We start from the raw sequence: 25,968 nt of genomic DNA on the forward strand, positions 1-25,968 counted from the left end.
CGAAACGCGTCAGTGTAGTATGGTGGTGGTGATAGATGGGTTTGTGTTATTTGTGTGTGTTCTTACAGTGTGGAAGTGAAGGATCTGCATGAAGACACATTTTATGCATAAGCGTAGCTATCATAATTTTCAAGTCTTAGTGTTTCAACATTTTGCACGTATATTTCAGAAATAAAGTAAGAACATGCTACTGGAAATCGGTTAAGCGCGCGTTACACGAAAAACGCTTGTTATCAACAAACGCAATAGGATTGCCAGAAATATCACCGAATAATGTCATCGTAAATAACAATCCGATTCAAAATCAAACCAATTAATCACTCGCATCCGATCAACTGCCGCTTCCCGAGGTCTTTTCAATTAAAAATGGGTCGGATTTGAATCGATTTGACGCATCACCGTGATTAGCGCGAGTCTTCCGACAATGCGTCGCAATCAGCGCCGGCGCACGCGACACGACAAATAAGCGATAGCGATCGGCAGATGTTTCAATTGGACCGCCGTGGGGCGCGTACGCGGGTCACCTAGATGGTGTCGGCGGATGCCGAGATTTGATAACGTGCCTTGTTATCTTGCTATACTCGGTAGTTCAATTGCTGAAATTACACACATCTATTAAAATTGCCGCTACCTACTAAGTACCTACGTTTATTAATATCGTGCTGGGCTGCATTTCAACTTTGAACCCAGTATTAATTAAAGTATTATTCATACGTAATATACATAAATATAGTAGCATTATAACCAGTTCAACTACGAATATGGAGAAAAATCTGACATGTTGAAATTTCGCGTTGAATTTTAAATTCGAGTAGATTAGTAATAACCTAACTTAACCAACTTAGAAAAGTTGAAATATACCCGACATTGCAATTTCAGAGTTCCTATCTTAAAAACGATTAAACCGATTTTTATCAAACATAGGTAAGACCTACCCAATGAAACTCGATTTCACGTACATAAAAAACCGGTCAAGTGCGAGTCGGACTCGCGCGCGAAGGGTTCCGTTCCGTACCATTATCTATACAATATTAGACATTAGCAAAAAAAATATTTATTTTATTTTAATTATTTATTTTTAAAGTGAATATAGCACTAAATATTCTATGAATATTTCAAGCGCCTAAATATTGCCGTTATTAATATCGAGCAAAAAACAGCAATAAAAATCACGTTTGTTGTATGGGCCTTAAATATTTATTTAAATCTGTTTTTAGTATTTATTGTTATAGCAGCAACAGAAATACATAACCTGTGAAAAATTCAACTGTCTAGCTATCACGGTTCATGAGATAGATACAGCCTGGTGACAGACGGACAGACGGACGGACGGACAGCGAAGTCTTAGTAATAGGGTCCCGTTTTTACCTTTTCGGTACGGAACCCTAAAAACCGCAATGAAATCAGTCCGTCCGTTTGAGAGCTACGATGCGACAAACAGACATTATGTCAAACTTATAACACCCCTCTTTTTACGGCGGGGTTTAAGAAATGACTAGGTAGTCTAAATCTTTTTGTCAACAGGTCACAAATTAAATTCAAATATTATTTTATATCAATACCAGATTAATTGGTACTCAGATTTAAAGAAGTCTTGTGATCTGTTGCAATGATTACTTATGATTATGAATGACAAAAAAAAATTGTCCGTCTAATTTGTAACCTAACTAAATGAAACATTCTATTCTATTATCAAACCTTTCGTAGAGCTAAAATAATATGACACGGTCCGTCAATTTATTACTATTTAAAATAGTACAGGCAGTCTATATCACGTACCAAATGAGTCGCGACCTGTCGCATGATGGACGTGGTGTGTAGGGAAGGAATGAAATAAAATAAACTACAGTTAATGTGCAGACAATAACGGCACTTGTCCCCCGCGCTAGTAAATGGCTCGGAAGCAAAAACGCTCGTGATTATTTGGTCCAAATGTGGGGCGGCTTGTTCGTGAGTGACTATTATAAACTTTGTTTACCGTATGACAAACTATTGTCATATTTCTCATGTAATTTTGAGTTCTCATTTCGTATTTATTAATCTAAAAAGAGCAAAAGGACTCGAATGGTACCTGTGATGGTTTAAACATGGAGAGGAGACTTCTCTTCAATTTTATTATTTTATATACTCGTATACCTACAAGCTCCTATTTACATAACTTGCCGCGTTAGTTTGGATCAAATCGTAGAAGTCAAATTTAATCAACTTCAAGTGGTTGGAGGACAATTTATGTAAGTACTTCTTTCTTATTTAAGAGTTACACTCTTGTCGGTGTAACCGATGAATGGCTCTGGAATTCTCTCTACTCAAAGCTGCCTCCTTAACCTCCTTATACGACATGACGGCTACCTTCTTTTTTTTCTTTTATTAAATGTCATCTTAGAAGGAAAAGTGGATAAGGGCAGCGAAAAAGAGGGAGACCGAGAATTGATTATACAAAGCAAATTTAAGTATTTATAAATATTATTTTTTTTTTTCTTTTATTACTATTTTTTTATAAATTTGTGTTGGTCTATCCAGCTGTGGAAATCATCAAGTCTCTGTTCAAAATAGTACCTACTATAAAAATATGTTCTTTTAACGACACTAAAATACATAAAAGTAAACTGAATTTGGTTTCTTGCGGTATAATTTTACTAAACCACAGTAGGTAAATCAAAGACAATTGCTGTAGACATTCGATTCCCGCCCGACGGGCGAGCGGCAGATATGGTATGATATGTGCTGTCTCATGCCGCGTGACAGGCCGCCTATGCTCCCCCACGCCACTAACATTTACGAGAAATGTACTCGCTGACTTTGGCAACAATAGCAAAGTATATCTCATATTCGGAACATAAAAGAGCAAGTTTTTAAAGTTCGTTGTGTCTTGCTATTTCGTAAGTCACTTAGATTACGAATGTTACGATATAAAATATCCCGTAGAATTTGTAGTGCTGATTGGCTGATAAAGTTATAGTACCTACCTACTTATGTTTATTTTTTATTTATTATTTCAGGAATATCATTATTGGCATTAATGGCTGAATTCCAGTTTCTTCCTTGAGATTCTTGACGGTTTTTTCTCAACAGAGGTTTTTTTCGAACCAGTGGCAGATTCTTCGACGTCCATAAGTACTTTTTATAGCCTTAATAGAATAAAGATATTTTGATTTTAAAGAATTATGAAAGTAAAAAATGTAAGTAATATAAAGTGTTTTAAAATTCCAACTTTTCATCCGTGGGAACACTCTCACAAATAGGGGTGTAAACGCGTCAATGTTCTCACATATAAACTCTAGTTACATTTGTGCTAGGTACTAAAGGGACGAACACACTTGTTCCTGCGCCTCTAGGGACCAAACAACAAGTAGCGAGCTAAATGAAAAATAATTGCGTGAGAGCGCTAAAGGGTGCGGGGCAAGTGACAAAAATATTGAAATCATCCGAGCGTGAGAGGGACAGATTTAATATCAATCTAATATTCCTGCATGGAGCCGGTGTTAGAAATGAGCTTGTAATGGATAGTGGCAGCAAAGGGCAAGTTTGGAGACCTCTGGGACCTGCTAATGTGGGATGCTAGGAATGATCTGAGTTAACATGTCGCTCGTGGGAAACTGTCTGTAAAGTGGGGTTTGCGGCATTAAAAGTACCGTCATAATATTGTATTAATATAGCATAGCTGCCTACCCAAAGGAGTAATAAGCAATATTGTTCAAAAATGATCAACTTGTGAATGAAATGAAATTATTTTGATTGCTTTTTTGGAATCTTTTTGTATTTTTTATTTCAATTCCAAATTTTAACTTTTGCGGTCATCCCGTAAAACCTAAATTGAAAATACAAACTGAAATATAGATGCACAGAAAAACCAGAAAAATAAGACCAGCACTGGGAATCGAACCCAGGTCCTATTTTGCCTATCTTTAATTTATGGGTCATTATTCGAGCGTTTCAAGCACCAAAATTTTCGTGGTCACATTTTTTTATGAATGGGCTGTAGAATTTGATGAAAATTTAAATTATTTTTAAACATCCTGTATTTTTACCAGATAATCTGGAAGCTGTAACAGAATCTTCTACCTTGTTAACAAAATTTTGAAAACGCTCGAATAGTGACCCTGAAAGAAAATTATTTCAAGATAGATGTAGTCCCAAGCAAATAGTAATGAAACTTTGATTAAAGCTCATGCCTTACGAATGTTAGGCTAATGATAAACGTTAAAGGTTACGCAAAACAAATGACAAGGAAAACCATTTCCTCGTAGCGCAGTCTACACACGACGTAGCCCCTCTACGCGCAACCTCGCGCCACTTTTTAATCACTTTAAGTGCTCGCTACGATTTGCAGTTCTTCAATTACTAAAGAAGAAAAATTGGTTGTTATGAAAAATAATGTGGAGTAGTTTATGGAAATTGAATTGTGACTCAATGTCAGGAGATTAAGCCGCGGTAGCCTAGCACTATCACGCATGGCCTCTCAAGCAGCGGTCTAGGATTCGAACCCGGGCTCTCACCTCTGCCTGCCTCTGAGTTTTTCGAAATCCATGTGTGATTTTACATTTTATGCCCGAGCTTTACGACGAAGGAAAATATCGTAAGGAAAGCTGCAACACCTGCAGAGCAATTCAATGGTCGATGTAAAGTTCCCTCTCCACAGAACCCGCGAGGGAACTACACTACAAGCCCGCTCATTCTAAGATGAGACCAGTGTTTAGCAGCGGGACGAGTTTACGCCGGAGATGTCAAGAGATTTAGTAGATTTAATATCTGTATGTGAATCGATTAGTTGCATCGTATTATCGTTTGATCTGTGATGGTATTGTCCCGTGGGACGCCCTGCGCGGGCGCAGGCGAGTGCGCTGCTTCCCACGGCGAGTACTCTAGTGACAAGTATCAAATGTCACGCCCTTAATTTCACTTAATCGGCTGGAAATATCATGGTGTTCCTGATAAATAGTATTTTGTGAGAAAAAAGAATGCGAAATGACAGTAATTCATCTAACTCGCTTATGAGATGTAAACCTAAACATACCAATAAAAAAGTCTTAAAAAATCATGATATTAAAACCAAAACTTTCTAGGTTGGCTATTGGATGCAAATAAAGATATAATAACATAATTTATGGTGAAATAAATATTTTTTCATTTTTCCATTTTTTCAAAGATTGGTGCATGTGTTTGGTGAATGTGCAATTAATTGTATTGGTGGGTGGTTCACAAATGTATGAAAAAAAAATATTTTTTTTCGAATTTTTTCACGGGGCACCCCTTATTTTTATTTACATTTGCTTATTTAAATATCATACTAAAATTTAAATTCCCTATCATACGAGGAAGGGGGTGCTCATCGACCCTAAAGTTTAAAAAAATTGCAAATTTTTAGCCATTTCCACCTACAAGATAATCCACGAAATAAAAGTCATAGAGAGTTAAAGATCAAAATATTTGCTTATTTAGTTATAAGCATAAAGAATCTAAAAATAAACATTTTCATATAATTGTGTAAAAAAATATGTCATACACACAAGGCAAACTTTACTAATTATTTCGAAATTGCGTCAATAATCGACTGTTTGGAGGTGTCAGTTGGTTTTTCTATTTGCTTCCACAACCTGCAGAAGGAACTGCTTCTCTACTAGGTACTTCGTATGTTACTACATATGTTAACAGGTTATTGAAGTCGTCGAACAACTCCTTGTATATTAACTAACTAATGGAAATGGAAAGTAGTAAATTATTAAATGAGAAAGGGTCTAGCAGGCTCACTGTGCAATGAAAATAAAGACAATGCATTATCCGACGACTTTCAATGACTTACGTAAACTTTCATCGTACTAAGAATAATTAGGTATAGCTCATAATAGGAGGCAATTAACAAAATATAACCACAAAACAGGGAATAATAATGGGGAAGTCCTATGTATGGGGTATAAGCCTACGTCCAACAGTGGACATCCTACGGCTGACATGATGATGATGATGAACCACAGAACCAATAACGAAAGCAAAAGAAACTCCTATATGGCTAAAAAATTATATGTTTATCACCCCAGCTCGTCTTTACCAAAATGCTAATCAATCTAATTTCACAAAATATGGGTTAGTTATTGCTGGCTGATATTGTGCTTAAAAAGGTTTTAAATTTCAATGAATATTAGAGGAATAGGAACGTTATCGCTTGTACCTTTTCTTCTTTCCTTCTATTAATGTGCACTTATCTTTGTATTTTCTTAGATTTTACTACCTACGAGTATTATTAAGTCTTGATTAGAACAATTGACATGTTTATTATTATTGTATAAGTCATCATACGTTACAACACTAAACCCTTAATCCCCATTAATTTCATAAAGCCTAATGTTACCCTGCCATCCAGATACTTCAGATTCAAGATCGTCCGACCCCACCCCACCTTACATTCCGTCCCGATGACCGGCGATCGCCGCGTCACAGCCGCTAAGTAATTACTTAATCCGCTCGCAGTAAACGGCGGCAATCAACGTGATTAACTAAGGGTTAACTAAGCCTTTCCATTACAACCCCGCTATAGTTTCATTTAGACATTGTTAAGGTTGCCTGGAAAAGGCTAATGGGGGTAATAACGGTGCGTGGAGATGTCGCGTTGATATCTTAACCAGATATGTTCTCCATAGATACCTGTATACTTGTGTCAGCGGTGAACGTTATGTGTGCGGGACGAGAAGAATTGCTTACATCTGGTTTACCAGAAATAAACATAAAAATCCTAGATTACTTCTCACACAAACCGCTTCTATAATACGATGACATACGTAATTACATTTTTTTATCGAAAATAATTTTATAATAGTATAGAGAAGGGTGAAAAAAATGATCAAAAGATAAGTTTTCGCATTTATCTCTACGAGTAAAAGGTGAAAAATTACCATTTACATCAGTGTTTTATTAGAATTGCAAAACTTGTGATGCCTGGAATAGTACATTGTTGTACACTCTTTACCGGCCCGGATAATACCGACATGGAAATACCGATCCGATTATTTGTGTACACGCCCATTCAAACTCGTGTCACACGGCGTGGGCAACACAGTCTTTGGATTCTTATTGTTTGTTTTGTGATAAATGTTTTTTTTTCCTCGCAGTGGTCGTGAAAAGCACAATGTTTAGTCTCGGCCAAAAGTGCAAAAGATGAACTCGTATTCTCGAAGGATTCCCCTTCGGATCGGTCTTCAAACTAACTCGTCCATCTATTGCTTACTTTCCAGCCTCTACAACAACGTACTATAGTCATACAATTATAACTTGTTAATACCTATTACTTATCAGTCTAAATCAAAGCAATAACAATATTATGGTTTCATAATGCAGCTCTGCAGTTCAAACAACACAATGGGCATTATATTTCCAGTTTGTTGGGAACAAACATTTGTGGCAAGTGCGTCCAATCAGACGAGAGGCGAAGCGCGTGCGCGACGCGTGCCGCGCCGCGTGCCGGGCACCTGCGCCGGAGTCGGGGGTGGCACAAAACCCTTAAAGCCACCCTAAAGTATTCCTAGTAAGGTTGACTGTTGTAACGATCATGGCACTCGTAATCACACGCTATCACAATTACTAACATTTGTCAATTGGTCCACTTCACAGAGTAACTTTGGAATCTGGATACACATTAAGAATATGAGCATGCGGTATGGCGTAATTTTGTACAATGTAAATATAGAGTTCCGTTTCTTGGATTTCGTAGTCTTACGAGGAACTCTTATAGTTTCGCCATGTCTGTCCGTCCGTGCGTCCATCTGCGGTTTAGCTTTGAGACTGTTAGTGGTAGAAAGCAGTAATAATATCTGTCATCGTTCATCCACCATTACCTCTCATATTTCGTTTTCTACTAGACACTGGCAAAATTGTCCTCCGATGGACAGAGCCATATTTTTTTAAAGAAACAACAACAACTACGGGATTACACATAAAGACAGCAATGACATAATTACAAAAAAACCGGCAAGGAGTTTTTGCCATTTTGGCTACGGAACCCTAATTAACTAAACTACCGATTTTAACCTTATCGCATGACACAGTAGACCGCTAGTCTATGAATTACGTAACTAGCTAGAGAACGTGATAGAAGATTCAGACGGTTACATCACGTTTCTGGGCAGACGGAGTATTCCCGCGGCGCAGGGTCTAAGATCGAGAGCTTCGCTGGATTGACATTTTGCGGCGCCTCCCTCGACGCCGCCACGTCAATCTTTATTGCACTCCGCGGATGCCGCTGCCCGCTGTCACTGTCAGGTGACCGCTGACTTCGATATTGAACTACGAGTATTACATACAATTGCATGACCAAAATCGAATGGAAAATAATTGAATCCGTGAGAAGGTAGTGATATTTATATTGATTGATCTAGTAGTACGTAAGCGTGTGTTTGAGGTATCTTTATATACTAACATTTTACAACTCATAAACCTGAACTCAATCACAATGTTCCTGTATTGTACAGTTCCAAAAACATAGTCTCATTTTCTCGTTCTAATCGCGTGCCACTCGGGGGTCACAATAAAACCAAAATAGCCCAGATAATACAGAATTTATCGGCTCGGACGGCGGCGTGCAGCACCGCTTGATGGATTAAATTGCCTTGTCCCTATGACAACGTGGGCATGGAAAAAATACGCCGTATATTAAAAAACAGCTGGTCATTTTTCAAGTGATTCCTTTTGCTCCTGCGGAACAGGTGGCTGGTTTTTGTTTTATCGCGGCGGCGGTCGGGCGGTCGGGCGGCAGGACGCGTTTGTTCAGCGCTCGCGCGGCTGTTTGCACTCCGCCCCTGATGAATTTGAGTAGGATTCGCGCGTTGAATTAGGTTACATCGTTCCGTTTACAATTTATTTTTCGAATTAACATTTTTTGTTAACTCTTCCCGCTCATAAATTATAATCCTTGTCGCATATTCCTTTTAGATCTGCTCCAATATTAAACTGATTCGTTTCCTAATAGCAATAGATTGTTTTAATTATTGCAATTGAGTTCTATGTTTTAATTTTGAACACCTTGAATGTAAATTATATTTTTTACTACCTAATTAATGTTAACTTTCGTACCAAGCGCCACATTGAGAGCGCACGCAATTAGCCATTACACAAACTTTCCTCGCTCCCGTTAACGTAAATAACGCGTTTTAAACGATCCGCGGGATGCATTTACAATTTTAATTGTTGTATGTGAAGTGTATTCGCATATTCCGGGCGAGTTTTAATTATCGGGAGTCGCGAGGGCTGAGTTACGCGACCGCCCGCGATATTTATGGTCCCGCGCGCGTTCCGATACACTTTTTAACGTAATGAGCGCTCGTTGTGAGGGTGCCACCCGCTTGTATACAATTGTTTTCTCGTTACACTTGCAGGCATGTTTTAAATAGCTGCTAGTATATACTAAATTTTATGTAAATTATGACAAAGTAGAGTCGATGTGCTTGATTATACGTAAGAGATTCATTCAATACCATCAATGTAAGGATAGAAAATGACATCTGAAATATTTTCTATTTGGTTTAATGTATATATGTAAAGTATTTGTTGTACAGGAATAGAGAAACAAACACAATATACAAGCGTTGATGTATATACAAAAGCGACCTTATCCCTTTGAGGACTCTTTACCAGTCAACTTTGAGTCAATGTTTATAAACAAACAGTAAAGTTTTAACTTTTGTGCTCAACAGTTGATATTACATTATACTCCGCACAATAAGAGCCGGCGGCGTCGGGGGCGTCATCTAGCGGAATACGGGATTAGTGTCGCGCAGCCTCTGGCAGGTGGGTTGTGAATTTTATACGTGATCAGATAACTATAGGCACGCGGCGCCCCGGTCGCTATACGGTTCCAGATTCCATTAAACATTCAGAGGCAGCACACGTCGCAGCCTGGCTCACATAAAAAAAGCGCTTATTATGAAATTAGCTAGAGTTATCTGCGGCGCGGCGTTGCTACGTTTTTTGTGAAGGCGCTCCCGTCAGCCGCCGCCGAATTACTGGACACTAATTGGACTGTGGAAATGTGACGGACGCCGCGGGAAAGACACGTTTTTTCGAATTGACACTGCCCGCTGGGAATAATACCCTTAAATCATGTTTCTACCTTGTTACATTGCTTAACGGAAGATAGAAATTGGGGTATTAGAAATCAAGGGTATCAATATGTAATGGCTGACACACGTAGGATTTGTAGAGACGTATACGATGATAAAAGTTTGTATAGAATGCATTTCGAGCGAGTCGTAGCTGAAAACAATCTACACTGGAGTATTTTAAAATTAGTTAATAATATTTCAGCAAAGGTTAGGGTCTGTTTGACTGAACAGATACATGAAAATTTTGGTAATTACGCTGCATTTCTCGTATTTGTTTTATATCAGTTTGAGAAACTATAGTCGTATAGTAATTACATATTATTATGTAAGATATTTGTAACGTTGTCTTTATATTACTGTTTGTTTGAATAAATAAACTGACCTGCACCCTCGCCTCCGTGAGGTCTATCTTCATGGCGATCTCCTCGCGCGTGTAAATATCGGGGTAGTGTGTCTCCTGGAACGCCCGCTCCAACTCTTTGAGCTGAGCCGACGTGAAGGTTGTCCTGATGCGTCGCTGTTTCCTCTTCTCGGTTAACGAGCCGTCGTGCCCGCCGTATACTTTGTATGGCAGGCCCGCTGTGGGAGAAAAAATCCAATCAGCACTACAACTTCATGTCCTTTGTACATACAGTCAGTTTATACTCTGAGGTTTATACAGGTTGCATAGTACGTGCAGTGTGCGTGTATATTTCATCCAATTCCCATAATGGTTCATTCTACGGACACCAAGACTCTGTATGGACTCCAATCCTCAAAATGCCCATTCTTCGAATGTATTCCCTTTCTCCAGATGTCCAATTCCCCGAATGTCTAATCAGTATATTTAACTACCTAACCTAACCTGTTTGTGCCGTAAACTTGAAAGGAAAGGTCATAAGCGCCTCAGCCACGCGGAGCGGAGCTACATCGAGTTTAGGTCAGTTATTAAAATTAACGAATCGGTTTATACTTTTTCTCAACAAATTTTAGAATCAGCTTGGCTTACACCAATTATTTGTTGTCCGTTAAGACTTAAGTCGAGTTTAGACTTGAAAGAAAAATCGTGCAAGTTGCATTTCATTGCGAGGCCGTAAAGCCAACGAGTTTATAGTGGTCAATCGAACGCCGCAATGTAATGCAACTTGCACGTTTTTAGGGTTCCGGAGCCAAAATGGCAAAAACGGAACCCTTATAGTTTCGCCATGTCTGTCTGTCTGTCTGTCCGTCCGCGGCTTTGCTCAGGGACTATCAATGCTAGAAAACTGTAATTTTGCACGAATATAAAAGTAAACTATGCCGACAAAATGGTACAATAAAAATTCGAAAAAAAACTTCCCATAGACGTAAAGTGGGGGTGATTTTTTTTCTCATTCAACCCTATAGTGTGAGGTATCTTTGTATAGGTCTTTTAAAACCACTAGGGGTTTGCTAAGACGATTTTTCGATTCAGTGATTTGTTTGCGAAATATTCAACTTTAAAGTGTAAATTTTCATTGAAATCAAGCGTCCCCCCCCCCTCTAAAATCTAAACCGGCTGGTGGAAAAATTTAAAAAAAAATCAGGATGGTAGTAAGTATATCAAATATGGAAAACTATACAACTGTACTAACATACTAATGTACTATTACAAGGAAAACTATAACAGCTAAGTTTGCTTGAAAATTATTAGTATAAAATATACGTAAACTTGGAAGATTCCGTATAAAATACGAAATCCTTAGAAAAATATTACTCAACTTTTCGTAATAGCTACGGAACCCTATTTTGGGCGTGTCCGACACGCTCTTGACTGGTTTTAAGGAATATAAAAGTCTATCACGAATAATTATTGGAGTAGACACATTAACTTATATATGTATTAACAAGAGTTTTATCATACCACATTTTTCATTTTCATTAATTTTATATAGAATAATCGAGAAAACTAACAAAAATGCAACGTTGCCAGCTCAGCAGGTATAAACGCTCTTAAGTCATGTAGCAGTATTGCGCGTAGCACTGCTACGAAATGGGTAGTAGTGGTTATTCTTCATTATTTTCATTTCACGCTTTTTAGTGTAAATAATCTAAGATACAATAGTTTAATATCAACTGCTCGTCACTTTTTACGAAAGATTGCTTTTTCCGATGCAGAGACGTTCATTATTGAGGAGTCCTGGTGCTTCACCACCCGTTCAATTTTAACATATGCATTACGAGGAGCATAAATTGCTTAGCAACTGTGTCAAAGTAATTAAAATTCAACCCGTGAAATACCTACTTGTTATTGAGTAGTAACTCCGATGGTCAACTGTGGTCTTTATCATCAGTTCCACTTCACCAAATGATGATTTTCAAGAGCAAATGCACGAGCTACTGCTAAATATATCCAATTTACAATAGCTGTCCCTACAACATTTGAAGAGTTTCTTCGATTTTCTTAAGATCCAATCATCAGATCCTAATTTGGTGCTTATGGGACCTAATTGAAGACATAACTAGACAAACTAAAAAAAATCGAACCGGCTCATTAATGACGGATTTCTGAGGTAACAAGCATAAACAAAAAAAAATACAACTGAATTGATAACCTCCTCCTTTTTTTGAAGTCGGTTAAAAATAAAAAAAATAAGTCAAGCTCAATACTTTATTTTACACTTTAGTGCCTTATTACTTTCAGTTACTTCAATTCAAATATATCAAACTGTCTTGTTATGTAAATCGACTGACATAGGCGTTACTTATAACAACTGCTCTATATAGGTACGTCTAATTACTCATAAGTGACCGGTTATTTAATGGTTTTGCAAATCTTGACTTTTGCTTATCCGTTATTCGGTATTTGGGCCTGCTCGAGAATGCGGTAATTAATATTAAAAAACCAGATAACCACAAAATTCAATTAGGGAATAATGCAACTAATTGAATCATCTATGTACCTGACATTATATAAACATTAGTCGCTTAATTACAATATAATAATATGTAACAAATTCCAAAATAAAGCACCATATCATGACCAACATCAATTTGATCAACATAATTCGTACAAGAGACATAAAACAATTAAAGATAGGTACATACAGGCTACAGCGCTGCTAAGGTAGAATGCCGCCATTTTTGTCTCCCCTCCTAGCGCCCTCGCGTAGGCAACTGTAAGTGTGTACCTATCCTTTTCATTATCTCTTTCTATTATTTATGTTGTTTGCAGCGTTTTATATGTATAACTGGTATGTACTTTTTTGTTAAATCTTAAGAAATATGATTAATTTAAAGAAGAGTTGATTAAGATAAAATTTAAATGAACCCAAATTAATCTATACGAAAAGTTTATTTTGTAAATCAGTCTGAATTGTATTTGTTCTTGTCGCTTTTGACCAGTTCGCAAGTGTCGATAAAAATGTGCTGCATAAACTAGGCAAAAAGATATTCAACATTACAACAAATAGAATACGAAATATTGAATAATCGATGTGTCTTGGCTAGGTTAGGGTTGTTCGTAATTTATAATGTTCTTTGTAAATAGTAAATACCACGGCTGTTTATCATAAAATACCTAGTGGGAAAATTTGTTACACTACATTGCATAATTAAATACAAACTTTTTCCCTTATTTAGGAGTTTAGTTTACTAGTCAAATTCCGCAAGATTTTTAATGACCACAATCGTATTAAAGTAACATTTTAAATATTAGAATTACTCAATGTATTTCAAAATATTTCAAATATTTACCACTTTCAAAGAAATCTTAGAAATTAATTTTCCAAGACTTTATACTCCTAATTCAATATTGTTATAGCCAGAAAACCACAACGTTCAAGCTCCTCAAAACTCGGTCGCTCCGAACAAAAGTTCGAAGGGTCCCTCCACGCGTTCCAGGTATACATATACAAAGATATATAACTAGGGAATCTTCCGGAGGCTATAAATATATAGAGTGCGGTAGGAAAACTCGTAGCGCCGGTTGTCGCGTGGGATCGTATCGATCGTAGCGCTACGCCGTAGGGGCTCTACGGAGCAAGCTGCGCTTTTTTATGTAGCCGATTATAAGTTCAAATTAAATGTTACAAACCGGTAACATTGACTTCAGAGCATCGACATAGTAAAATTTATCCTCGTATCAAATTTCCTTTTATTTTCGCTTAAGAGTTATACACTCCTACAGTTTAAAATCTGGATTATGCTACAGAACAACAATAAATATCACAACTTATCACTTAATATTAACTTTTGATAGTAACTTTGTGGCCTATTAAGGTTTCCACTAAATGCCAAGCGAAACGGTGGTTTTTGTCATAAAGTTAACGTTATCGCCCGTGGCGAACCGTCAGAAAGTAATTAAAAGCAGTCGATAGAGTTATTACGCCTATGCCTTTCACAACCTCAGAATACCAAGGCAACATAAAGCCTAACCATAACCCTGTATCGTGCTGACGTCAAGAGGCGAAAGGACGTGCGGGGCGCCGCAGACCGCACGCTCGCAACGACAATTACCTCAAATGAACCGGAATTAATCGAGACTCGCTTCTTGGCCGAGCTGCGGTCTCATTTGCATTATTAATAGAGCCTGCGGGGGGCGGGGGTTCCCGGGACGCACTGTGTCACTGCCCCCCTCGCAATTTGCACGACCTAATGAAGAGGATCTTGCCAAGATGTTTCCGTTCATAAGATGTTTAATTTGAGTTTGCAGCTCGTGGGTCAGGCAGGCCCGCCCGCTCATTGTTATTGCGTGCTCGAGCATGTTTTAAAATTTTACGACGGTTCAGTGTATATTTTCGTTTCCAGTCCGCCTTGACATAGTGTAACAATATTACACCGCATCGAATTATTCGGTCGCGATTCACCGCTACCAATTTTTTAGTTTTTAGCTTCTGTACATGTTTAAACGTAACCAGTTTATAAAATCGTGAATGGTTTTTCTTTTATAATATTTCAAACGAGGAAAACCAAAAATATGTTCCTAAATACACTATTTTTGACTAAGTGATGATAGATAACTGTAAAGATGATGGACAAATCTTATATTTATTATGATACATTTTATATTAAAAATGGTGTAAAATTTATGATGCTAATTCATGTGTGTAGTTAAAAACTGCACGCTCGTGTTTATAGATCAATTTAGGTATCTAAGCGTGCCGGTTGTGTTAAACGCGATTCAAATCCTGTCAACAAGCGTATTTACCAACACGTTAGTCGTCTGAACACGTGGCTCTAATTAATCGTCAGATACCAATTAATTCACAGGTGATATGATCCGTGCCCCCCTCGCCGGGGGGTACGTTAATTACTAGACGGCGAGACTGCTTGAAGGGCGCTAAGGACTTATCCGGACTGGCTTAAACTCAAGGGAGGCTTGAACTACCTACGGTCTTATGTAACTGACTTTAGGTATTTCTTTTTTAATTTGAAAATGGGTTTTAGATATTTTTACAGAAATGTTGAATTAATACTGTGCTATTCTGGAGGTCATTTTTTGAATCAGGCGTTACTTTGCGGAGGTCCGTATCAATGAATAGAGTCGATCAACTTTTTCTTGTCACTCGTTGCTATAGTTTAGTTTTCCTGAGTCACTCTTTAAACCGTAAGTTCATAGAATTAAAATTCGCCAAACATACATTTTTGTGGTAATTTTAAACCCCTTCCATAATTGGTAATCTAATAAGCATGTTAGTATAATGTGACATAACATTTCTTCTATTGTCTACTTTTTTTGTCCTCTCGCTGACAGAAAAGAATAACAACAAGAAATAAGTAGTGATCCACCCATACCATAAACAATCACTTTTGCTCAGTAATTGGTGAGTTAAGTGTTCTTTTGTTTTTAGTCTTTTATTTGGTGTCATGTCTGTCCTGTGGGTTAGTACTTGTCCAATAATGTTCATCAAAAAACAAACATGAGATTATTTCAGGTAAATACGGTGGTAAAAAACTTGTATACATTTATTGAATTGTGTGGGGTTGATCGTCATGATATCAATGAATAAATAAATATGAATATGGATCCTGATCACGTCCCAAAATCATTTTTTATTTAATAGAAGTACCTAAAGTCCAAATAATGAGCTAAACTGGTAGGAGAAAACCTGATCATAGTCGGAATACATGACTGAGGAACATCGTGATCGAATGAATGGACATACGTTTCGAGTGCTCAAAAAGTATTTTGCTTTGCCATTAGTTTGCCATGGATAAAATTAAATATAATACCTTTACTGAATTGACAACCTACCCTTAATAATAGGAGAAACACTATTATGTATTACAGGCATTACAATTTGATAATTCTCTCTTTACCTTCTATCCGCATAAAATGAGGTTTGTCGGGGTAATTAACTTCGTTATACTAAGAAAAAACTTTTAATTGTTTTAATTTTTCTGTGAATGTAACAATGTTTTACTTTACATTCAATTCTGAGCTTCGGGTAACTCAATTATACATGTAGTATCTAGGTACTTAAGCCTCATATACGTATCCCGAATCTATGTGGGTACTAAAAGTTAATGATTGATAGATTCCGGGTACAACACCCCGCATCCTATATCAAAAACAATATCGCATCGCAGCCTTCCGTACATAAAAATCCACGCAGTAAATTGTATCGCCATCCATCTAGTCGGGCCGTGGTTCATTTTTCCCGCGTCAGGAAAGTTCGCGGGCATCCATAATGCAAGCGATGTCGGCGCGTCATCGCGGCATACGCCCGACGTAAGGGTTACCTACAGCTGTAGATTAATGAAGCCACCGAAGCCTTATTGCCGCGTCGTCGCCTTCATATATCACGCTTGTTGACTTTGATTCACAAACTTCACTGATTATTTCGAGGCTGCAGGGCTACGAAATTCGAAAATCGAAGTTCGTATTGGTACCGTTCCTCTCACTGTCGTATTAAGAACAACGCACTCGGATCTTCCACAGAAGTCGCAGTGAAAAGGGTCGGAAACAGACGCATTTGAACTATTTTCTTGACTGATAAGCTAATTTTAATAAAACCGAAATTCATTATGTTAGCACGTAGGAAGGTGTATCAAAATAATTGCAACGCGATTTAAAGATGGTATGTGTTTGGCACTAAAGAATAAATCCATAAGAGCATATTTTATTTAAATATAAAAGCTCGAAACAAGTCGACTAAACTAATTTGAAACTAAAAATAACGACTGGCTTGGTAAATTTCCGTGAGTTTTTTTTATACACTGATATTATATATGTTTGGCATTCAATAGTAACACTAAAAATATAATATGAAATGTCAATGTAGGTATATAATTTATCTTAGGACACCTATACTGTATTTATAAGAAAGGCAAAAATTAAATAAGATCGAGTCTATTACATAGCCAGATACGTAACGATAAAAGCACTTTACAAGTAATGTAGAACCTATAAAAGCTAACAGAAAAAACGTACAACGGCAATATGTTTTATATTGCGAATAAACATATGGGTAAATTTACGTAATGGCCGCAGTAAAAACGAAACGCTGCCCGTGGCAGGAGTCTATAATCGTAAAAATAATAGGAGCTGTTATTGTAATTCGAAAACACATAAGAATTAGACATTAGATATTTAAGGGTCTGGTTTAAATTGTTCTAGTTATATTTTCAATCTTTCACATGTACTTGTACGCCGTTGTATAAAACTGAAATCAGAGCAATTGAGCAATACGATCCTTCTTCAAAAGTAAAAGGGAAGCCAGCAAATCGACGAATAGTTTATGTGCCGTGGACGAAAACAGCCTCATCGAGCATTACGCGCACGATATACAAAGTTCTTTAAAGGAAAACAATTCCTTTCTAAAATAAAAGTCTGTTCTTTCGTCGAGTGTACCGCAGTAACATTGTAGAAGTTACGAGCGTGGCTCCCGACGCAGCTCAACTGTGAGATATTGCCTTTTTTATGGCCCACTCTACTATACTATACTGGGACAGAATAGATCACATGATGCGATAAAATATTGCCCTCGTGTTGGCACCAAATCGAATTAACCCGTCCACTTGCATACAAAGGCGACATGAGAATAGAAATGACAATATCGGGATATTCCTCGCGATTCCGAAAATGTTTTCACTTCTTATGTAGTATGCGCATATGTACCTACCTACATCCGTACCTATACGATTCAGACTATGCGGTTAACCTAAAGAAATAAGAAGAAATAATAACGTAGGTACGGTGTAGCTAATTTTATGTATGAATGTAAATACTTTATTGTACATAAAACACAAAAATAATACAAAAATAAAACAACAAAACAAAAGAGTACAAAGGCGAACTTATCCCTAAAAGGGATTTTAATTATGTACTCGTACCTATATACCTCTAATCACAAAACAGAGAGACAAAAACAGCTATTTTTAGACCCAAACAATGCCCCAGTGATAAGGTAGCCGCAACATTCAAACAAGAATCATCTTAATCTCAGCCCCGTAATTCTTGTAATTGTACTACAATTAATACGCAAACTTGTAATTAATTTCCGCATGATTAACGGGCATAATCCGAGCTTACTCGAGATTACGTGAGCCCCGCGGTGAGTTATTGTTGCGGGTGCCGGAGGGGGTGAGGTGGTCTTGCTCTTGGTCTTGCAGCGAGGGGGGAGGGCCATGGAAGACGGCAGAGAAGGCTCGCTCGAGCTTTGCTGTCCTCCCCTCAAGATTCTCGCGGACGCCGCTGCCAATTAGGGACGCAATCGCTCACGCGGCGAGAATGCCCCCGCGCCCCGCTCCCGCTCTCCGCCCACCATTCTCTGTGTCGTGACCGTCGTCGCAACTTCCCCACTTGCTCACCAAATGAAAACGATTTCTTTTACGTTGTACTTATACTCTGAAAGGATCGCCAAACATTCGAGTGCCGAAAGTTTGAACGAGCACCTCAACTTATCAAAATATTCTGGACTCTCTGGACTTCCAATAGATTGGCTGTAATGCCCATGACTTCTGAGTATTTCAATTTGCATAACTTGTGAATTTGAATGTAACTGTTTAAGAAAGTATACATATACCTTGGTTATACTATACCTTACTATACCTTGGTTATACTAATTCAGAATGTTAAGCAAATAGTAGACGCCATAATGGTTAGGTAGTTCGAACTGTGATAAAGTTATATGTTATAGTATAGCTAAACGTATGCATATCAATCAATCATTGCTTATTGTTACTGTATAAATTGTGTATTCTGTGGTGGAGTTAATAAAGGAAATTATATTATTATATTATTTGCGTGATCTTAAAGGAGACACAAGACTGGGATTTTGTCGTAGTACCTACCTAATCGGTAGAATGAGAACAACAATAATTTATTTACTGAAACTTGTCACACAAGAAATAGTACATTACTGCAGAGTCCGCGAAATAGGGGATTGCCGACCGAGTAGTTATAGATGGCTGAGTGTTAACGAGGCCATCTAGAGATACAAGGCCGACAATCCCTGTTCGCAGACGAGGCTTGTATAGCGCTTTTCTCAAATAAATCCAAGGAAATAATACCATGTCACTTGATGATGAACTCATCTCGGAAACAATAACACTACCTACTACTCGTTTTAGGTATACTTAAACCGTATAAGTATTTGTTTTTTTTTCTATTCCTGCCAAAATACAGCTATTTTTTGTAAGCTATTCGAGTTAATGATTTTGCGACCAAATCTTGTGATGATTTTATTTAAGTATAAAAAATGAGGATACCTTATTAATTGGTTATTTTAATAAATTATTAACAATAAATGTCAATCCTCGTTTATTATTGAATACCTGATCTATTCTAATCAAATAATCTAGTCAAATAAGAGATTAAAAAGTAATAACACATTCACGAACTAGGTACGTTTTTTTTAATTGGCAGTATTCCATATAGATAGTCAATAAAATAAATAAAACCCACTGAAACAAAAGACAACCTCTTTGCTGGCCTTGGCCGGCAATGTTGTATGAAATTCCATTACTATCCTCTAATTCGAAATTAGAACGAATCTTCAATAAGTGCTATACAATAACGTATTTGGGGTTCTATGATCACGAAGGTAAGGACGACATTTCCTTGGATGTTTGAGAAAAAAAAACATTTAAACTTAAAATAATGGGACAACCTTACATGATACATAATGTAAATTAAAAAGAATTAAATGAAAGAACACGTAGTTTTGAAAAACGCAAAAATGGCCATAGGACTCGGTGTGTCGCCACGCGTAAAGCCGCATTCACATTTATCTGTCGTGTTGTGTTGTGATGCTCTCTGTCTCTCTTTCTCTCTATAGCTTTTATGCGACAAGCCATCACTACACACTGCATCAGATAAATGTGAACGCAACCATATAAAATGTATGAAACCGATACCGTTCTGATGCATCACGACACAACATGACAGATAAATGTGATTGCAGCTTAAGCATATCATGAAACTATAGGACAAAGTATCATAGCTAAGCTTTGAAGTTAAGTAGTATAGTCAACTAAAACATATATATTGAATATTTTTCACTATACTGCAGCACCCTACAGCACGCGTAGCACGACATACACTTGGTAGGTTATTATTTTAAACAAAACTACTTTGGCATGTTTATTGCAATTCTACATAAAAATTAAGGTTTATGATACCTGATTCCTGTGGACATGAAAAAAAGTTGAGGGCTTACACCACGTCAGGGTATATACTCTGTAGTGTCGTAACGCCGCAACAACTCGATTCCCACCGGATTTTCTAACTTTTAGGGTTCCGTATCTCGAAAAGAAAAATCCCCTTATTAGGATTCGTCTGTCTGTCTGTCCGTCTGTTAATCCCCTTTTCAGAAGTCTGCTACCCCTTCTACCAGTGAAAAAAAAAACTTCTAAGTCAACACTATCAAAAGATGCAGTCATCAAAAAAAGGTGTTTCCATGCAAATTTGGTACGAAGGTAATAACTATTTTAGTGAAAAAGTCTGAAAATTTAATTTTTTTGTGTCTGTCTGTTTATCTAAGTAACTATTAAAAATTACCCTACACTGCGTACATTTAGCGGCAGATCTCTGCTTACACTGGTTATTCATAGATACCACTTTGTACGGAACCTCGATGCGCGAGTCCAACTCGCACTTGGCGGGTTTTTTTTACCTTTCTTTCACTCTAAATTTATGTAGCGGAGAGTCAAAGTTAAAATAATGAAGAATAACCACTACTACCCATTTCGTAGCAGTGCTACGCGCAATACTGCCGAGCGTAACAACTGCTACATGACTTACGAGCGTTTATACCTGCTGAGCTGGCAACGTTGCATTTTTGTTAGTTTTCTCGATTATTCCATAAAAATTTAATGAAAAATAAAAAAGTGGTCTTATAGAACTCTTCTTAATACATAATTATTAGTTAATGTGTCTACTCCAATAATTATTCGTGATAGACTTTTATATTCTTTAAAAACGAACAAATGTTTATGAACGGTTTTAAAAAAAGTCTATATCGCATAATTATTGGAGTAGACACATTAACTTCTATATTAAGAAGAGTTCTATCAGACCACATTTTTAATTCTCATTAATTTTTATGGAATAATCGAGAAAAACTAACAAAAATGCAACGTTGCCAGCTCAGCAGATATAAACGCCTTTACAACGCTTTACACAGTAGTAGGTACACACAGTATAGGTATACAAAAAAATTCTCAATACGAACGCAGATGACACGTGCTTACAAGATACACTAAGTGTATACACTGGGTGTACATGACCATCTGTCTAGAAAGTAGTACTAGAAAGCTGTAGTTTTTGTTTTAATATATTTTTTATCTTTGAGATGAGATGCTGTGTGTCTAAAAACTACCTAATTGAACCTTTAGCGTAACAAAAGCCACGTTATCTGTTGTTGTAAGTACATTATTGTCTTATTGATTCACAATTTTAAAATCAAATACTTAGTGATGTTAAAAAACTATGTGACTATTGCCATTTTGTATTCTGTAGCTTTTCACGAGTTGCTTTTCGATGTAATGAAATGTATGTATGTATGTATGTAAACACTTTACTGTACATAAAACACAAAAATAATACAAAAAGAAAACAAAAAAACACATAAACAAGAAACCTTAGAAAAATCTTTAAAAAAAATTTTTAAAAATCCTGGAGAAATCTTAGTTTAAAGTATGTTTTTTAAATACAGGAGTGACACGTTTTTGAGAGCCGTGTGTTTTTATTAGTGTATTGTTTGTGTGGTTTTTTTATTAATACACTTTTGTGTTGATAATAAATTTGCATAATTTGCTTTAGTTAATCCATTCCTTTTTAGATACTTTCCATGAGAGTGCCTGGCAGAGATTGTTCTATAGCTTAGAGGCCAGCCATTGCTACCTTGTAGGTATATTTAATTATCATTTTTCGGAATTGTTTATTGTGTAGTATTTAATTGTGTTGATAAAAAACCGGCCAAGATCGTGTCAGACACGCCCAAGATAGGGTTCCGTAGCCATTGCGATAAAGTCAAGTAGGTAATATTTTTCTATGGATTTCGTATTGTGTACGGAATCTTCCAAGCTTAGGTATATTTTATACCTTAGGCTGCTATTAATACAATACAATACAATGACTCTTTATTGTACACGAGAAATAGTAAGCGATACAGAAAACCGGTACACAGAGAGAAAATTACAAGGTAATCAAAAGGCGGCCTTATCGCTTAAGAGCGATCTCTTCCAGGTAACCTTTTCAACAAAAATACATCTACACATACATATGTCGTACATATAGGTAATACACGTGTTAAATAAATAAATTAATATTAATCTTAGCCACTATAATTTTCCTTGTAAATTTCATATCTTACTTACTAGGTACCATCCTTTACAACAGTTTAGATTTTAGAGGTGGGCGGGACGCTCCATTTTAATGAGAATTTGCACTTTAAAGTCGAATATTTTGCAAACACATCACTGAATCGAAAAATCGTTATAGCAATTATATACCCAATGGTTTTAAAATATCTATTCATACTCCACACTATAGGGTTAATCGAGAAAAAAAACCAGCCCCATTTTACTTCTTTGGGAGGTACCCCAAAAAAAGATTTTTTTGTTATTTTTATTTTACCACGATATGTATATTCATGCTAAATTACAGCTTTCTAGTACTACGGTCTCTGAGCTTATCCGCGGACAGACAGACAGACAGACGGACAGACATGGCACAACTATAAGGGTTCCAAGTTGACTACGGAACCCGAAAAAAAGGTCATGTAAGTATAAATACATCCGCCTATTGAACTGTTTTTTTACTGTTCGGTGGGTTCGGTTCCCGGCTCAGACAGGGTTTTTCAAAAATCTTTAAATGCAGTTTAAATTGTTTTTAAAATCAAAATAAAATGTTCTGTAAAAACATTTGTCTACAATATTTAGGATACCTTCCTTTCATGTGGCATAACCGTGGGTCACCCTGTATAATTAGGGGGATCCTTTTGACTGCCATAATTTTAAAAGTCATACATAATGTAATGTTTGTCATAATTATTGTTAGCCATCATTTTTATCCCGCTGAAACCGTTGCTTTTGTCATAAATTTTTAAATGGTCAATATATAGAACGGTTAGGTTAGGTTTGCTTTATAACAATTATGAAAAATAAATTGTTTCAGAGGAAAATAGAGTTAATTAGAGTTAATTATGACAAACAATTTACATTATGACTAACGATTTTCTACCAGTCGATATAAACCCATTATTATTAGTTAATGCATCAGTTAGATTATCAAAAAATATTAGATGGGTACGTATTTTTACTTTTGTCAATACAACAAAACAATACCAAGGTAAAGGCGCGTTACGTCTCAATAAGAAAAAGGTGTACCTGAGCGTGACATCCTACGAAACTTTACTTGCTATAATACATACACAACATCTCAATTATCTTTTGTTTAATAAGTACTCGTAGACAAAAGAAAAACACGGTTCCGGTATTTTTTGACAATCGAACTGATTAATTATATTGTTTTAGAAATCTAGTCTATTGCTGGCCCGTAATGGCATACAAGTAAATACCTGCTTTCTAAAAAACTAAGACAGGCCAGTAAGAAAAGTTTCCTTAAAAAAAATAAGAGTCATAAGAAAATAGAACGTTCACTGGCCGTCGGCTTCAGTAGAGGCTACGCCGAGCTCTTATTTTACACCGTCGGTAAAGTTTTTGACTGTTATAGAGGTATCCACTTTAATTTTATGAATTTTCAGTAGATAACCAAGGAAAATTAAATAGCTTTTCAAAGTTATTCGTCCATAAACAAACTTGTTTACAACTGCAAAAATAAATTATATTCAAAAGGTTTATGTAAAAAAACTAACGGAGTACTTCAAAGTTGAATGAATCAGTATATTAATATCAAACGTAGAGTCACTGCACTAGAGACTAACGAAAATGAAACGAAATTTTGTAAGTACCTACCTACATGGTACACACAGCACAGTATACATTAGATAAATATACAAAATACTACGTTAGCTGTTGCTGCACTAATAATATTTTTTCTTAAAATATAAGTGTTCAAATGTGAGTAAAATAATAATTACAAGATAAATTGTATAATATTTATATGGGGCAATGGAGAACCAAAAGTGAATTATAAAATTCAACTCACATACACCGAGTATATGTAAGTATATAAAGAAGCATAAATAGTATTTAAATATTAAAATATATAATACCTATACTAGAACTCTACATAGGTTACAGAAAACCTAGAGCCAATTGGGTGATTTGGATGCACCTAATAGAAATCTTTGGTAGTAGGTAACTGCATATAATTTATTATGGTATAGAACATCTGTACCTACCTATGGTCCATGTTTTGATGCACCCGATGGGCTACAGACAATGATAAACAGGCCACGTAACCTCAAGTTTTATATATGTATATATCTACCTAAACATTTACAGAATTAAACGGTTCAACTCACGCTGAAGAGTCAGGAACGGATCGACAAGTTTCGATCTTTCCTGAAAATCTTTTACATAGGTGAGTACGTTATAATAATCGCGAGTTGAACCGTTTAATTTTTTAATTTTATTAAATATGTCTTACAAGAGCTTAAGTAATTATTACTACCTAAACACCAACATAAACAAATGCAAAGACTCGAGAGCAAATATATTCGTATTTTACAAATATCTGCTGCGCGGGGATCAAACCCTGGACTTGATGGTCCACAAACAAGCTCTCTAACTGCTAGGCTATCCGGGTTACTTACGTTGCAAGTTCATGGCGGGCGGGAATATGTGGTGGTTCCGCATGGGCTCCTGCGGGCGCGCGCAGGGCGGCGGCGGCGGCTGGTAGCGCATCCCCTGGTAGCGGTACGCTGCCTGCGACATCTGCCCACAGGACGCCAGCTCGCCCCAGGACAGCTCGCCGCCGCCCGCGCCCAGACAGCCGCCCTCGAAGCCGCCGCCGGCCCCGCTCAGGTACCCGTACTCCATGACTCGGCTCCTCGCCGCACCAGCTCAGCCGCGTAGCGTGCGCCGCGCCGCGCGGGGCGCGTGCGTCTTCTGTCCGAGGGCGCCGCGCGAAGGCTCACAGCCACATAATTGGATGAGCCGCGAGTATATCGAATTATGCCGATTACAGATGGTATCGGATCGCAACGTTAGTTTTTGCGAGCGGAGGACCGCGCTCTCGCCCCACTCGAAATCGAATGATAAGCCTAATTCAATAAGGGCGAGCTTCGAGGAGGAGGCGGGGCGCGCACCCCCTGCGCGCCGGCCAATGGGCGCCGCCGCCGCGGGCGCCGCGCCCCGCCATTGGCCCGCGCCCCCGCGCCTCGTGCCCGCGAGGGGTGCGTGTCACGACACTTGTCTACTTTTCTTTTCGCCGACTGTTCCTTTGTCATTGAGGAAAATAAAAAAGTTGTAATTAACGATCCAGGTACTTAATGAATGGCTTTAGGTATTTAAATTCAGTCTTTCTGTA

The 25,968-nt window shown here is 37.3% G+C and overlaps 1 protein-coding gene across 2 annotated transcripts in view; it reads right to left on the reverse strand.

Annotated features, from left to right (window-relative positions):
- Positions 1–25,673, reverse strand: part of LOC141443409 (uncharacterized) — a 40,852-nt gene extending 15,179 nt beyond the window's left edge. For both annotated transcript variants that reach the window (XM_074108683.1, XM_074108674.1), the window contains exons 1-2: positions 25,253–25,673; positions 10,471–10,667 (exon numbers count right to left, since the gene is read on the reverse strand). In XM_074108683.1, the coding sequence (XP_073964784.1) occupies positions 10,471–10,667; positions 25,253–25,478 (423 nt within the window). In that variant the 5' untranslated portion in view covers positions 25,479–25,673. The remainder of the gene's footprint in view (positions 1–10,470; positions 10,668–25,252) is intronic.
- Positions 25,674–25,968: the final 295 nt, after the last annotated feature.

The sequence above is a fragment of the Choristoneura fumiferana genome, chromosome 2 (assembly GCF_025370935.1).
Source record: "Choristoneura fumiferana chromosome 2, NRCan_CFum_1, whole genome shotgun sequence".
Taxonomy (NCBI): domain Eukaryota; kingdom Metazoa; phylum Arthropoda; class Insecta; order Lepidoptera; family Tortricidae; genus Choristoneura; species Choristoneura fumiferana.